This window comes from Notothenia coriiceps, unplaced genomic scaffold (assembly GCF_000735185.1).
Source record: "Notothenia coriiceps isolate Sejong01 unplaced genomic scaffold, NC01 NC01_scaffold00035961, whole genome shotgun sequence".
NCBI lineage: Eukaryota > Metazoa > Chordata > Actinopteri > Perciformes > Nototheniidae > Notothenia > Notothenia coriiceps.
The window spans coordinates 76-1539 of record NW_011368662.1 but is presented as its reverse complement, the minus strand read 5'-3'; the positions used below and the strand labels follow the sequence as shown (position 1 = coordinate 1539).

Genomic DNA, 1464 nt, shown 5'->3' with positions numbered 1-1464 from the left:
GGGGGGGGGGTGTTACCTTGGTTGCTGATTGGCTAATGGTTACACAAGACAAAACATCGTTATGACATCATTAAGTGGCCAAAATCTGATCAGCTCATTTTCAGACAGGTTTTTATAGAAATGGATCAAAAAGAGAGAGAATCTTTGTTCCTGAAACTTTCAGAGTCTCTTTCCACCAGTGCTTCTCAAAGTGTACTCACGGACCACTGGACCACATTTGAAATTAATTAATTAATTAAAGTTTTCCGTACTCTCGCGGGAATATAAGTGGATTTTGCATAATAGGTGACCTTTAAAAGAATACTCCACTGATTTAGCATTGTTGGAGTGGTGCAAGGATGTCGTATTTCTGTGTTGGACCCTGAAGGCAGCATCTCCCTGGTTCCCTCTACAAAAAGCTAGAGGGTCTTGAACATACCATCTACAGTGATTGTGATGTTATGTTAAAAAAAAGGATGTCATTGAAGAGCCATGACATCAAATGTGTGGTATAGTTATTGTAGATAACTTTGTGCTAGAGGAACATAAGATTTAAGTTGTTTTCCCAGTGGTTTATATGAGATCATGTTTTAAGTTTTCTACTTTTGCAGTATACAGTACATCCTCCTCAAAAAAGCATACTTCTTAATTGATGTCATCAATGTGTGATTGTTTGTGTTAAAAAACAATTAAAGATATATTGAAGGTATACCTTGGATGCAGGTGATCAGCGGCTCCTCCCATTGGCCGCTGGGCAGACAGCTGATCACGGGGTTGAGTTTCTGCAGGAAGCCGTCCTCACAGTAATACCGCAGCCTGGAGTTCGTCTCGAAACGCAAACGCTTCTTCCCGAACACCTTAGCACCGGGAACTCTGGGCGGCTCGCCACAGGACGCTGACAGAGAGAAACATGGGAAGGTGGCTCAGCAGAGAGGGCAGAAGTACACACATCCTTTACTCAAGTAGAAGTACACATCCTTTACTCAAGTAGAAGTTCAGATACTCGTGTTTAAAATACTCTGGTGAAAGTAGAAGTACTGACTAAACTTCTTTACTCAAGTCAAAGTAAAGAGGCTTTGAAATGTACTTCAGTAAAAAGTACCCATAACTAGCAGCTGTTTTAAAGAGTACCTGACCTCCCTTTATATTAATAGAACAATAATGTCATTGTTAGCTAATGAATGTTTCCATGCTGAACAACGGCAACATGACAACGTTTTCATTGGTCCCTCTTCTTTAGAGAAGACCAGGAAATGATGGATACACGGATCGTGTTCAAATCAATAGGCACGCAATGACTCTAAATAATAATGATCACGCCACCAAACACACATTCAGACTAAAGGAACCAGCCTGTTTGGAAAATAAGAGAAGTAGAAAGTACAGGTATTTGTGTTCAACATGTAAGAAGTAGAAAGTACAGGTATTTGTGTTCAACATGTAAGAAGTAGAAAGTACAGGTATTTGAGTTAACATGTAAGAAGT

The 1464-nt window shown here is 39.9% G+C and overlaps 1 protein-coding gene across 1 annotated transcript in view; it reads right to left on the bottom strand.

Moving 5' to 3' along the window:
* The window catches only part of LOC104963328 (brevican core protein-like), a gene marked incomplete at its 5' end in the record, with an annotated part of 2000 nt that extends 1126 nt beyond the window's left edge, over nucleotides 1-874 (bottom strand). Inside the window, one exon of the mRNA XM_010791903.1 lies at nucleotides 692-874. Within this exon, the coding sequence (XP_010790205.1) occupies nucleotides 692-874 (183 nt within the window). The remainder of the gene's footprint in view (nucleotides 1-691) is intronic.
* Nucleotides 875-1464: the final 590 nt, after the last annotated feature.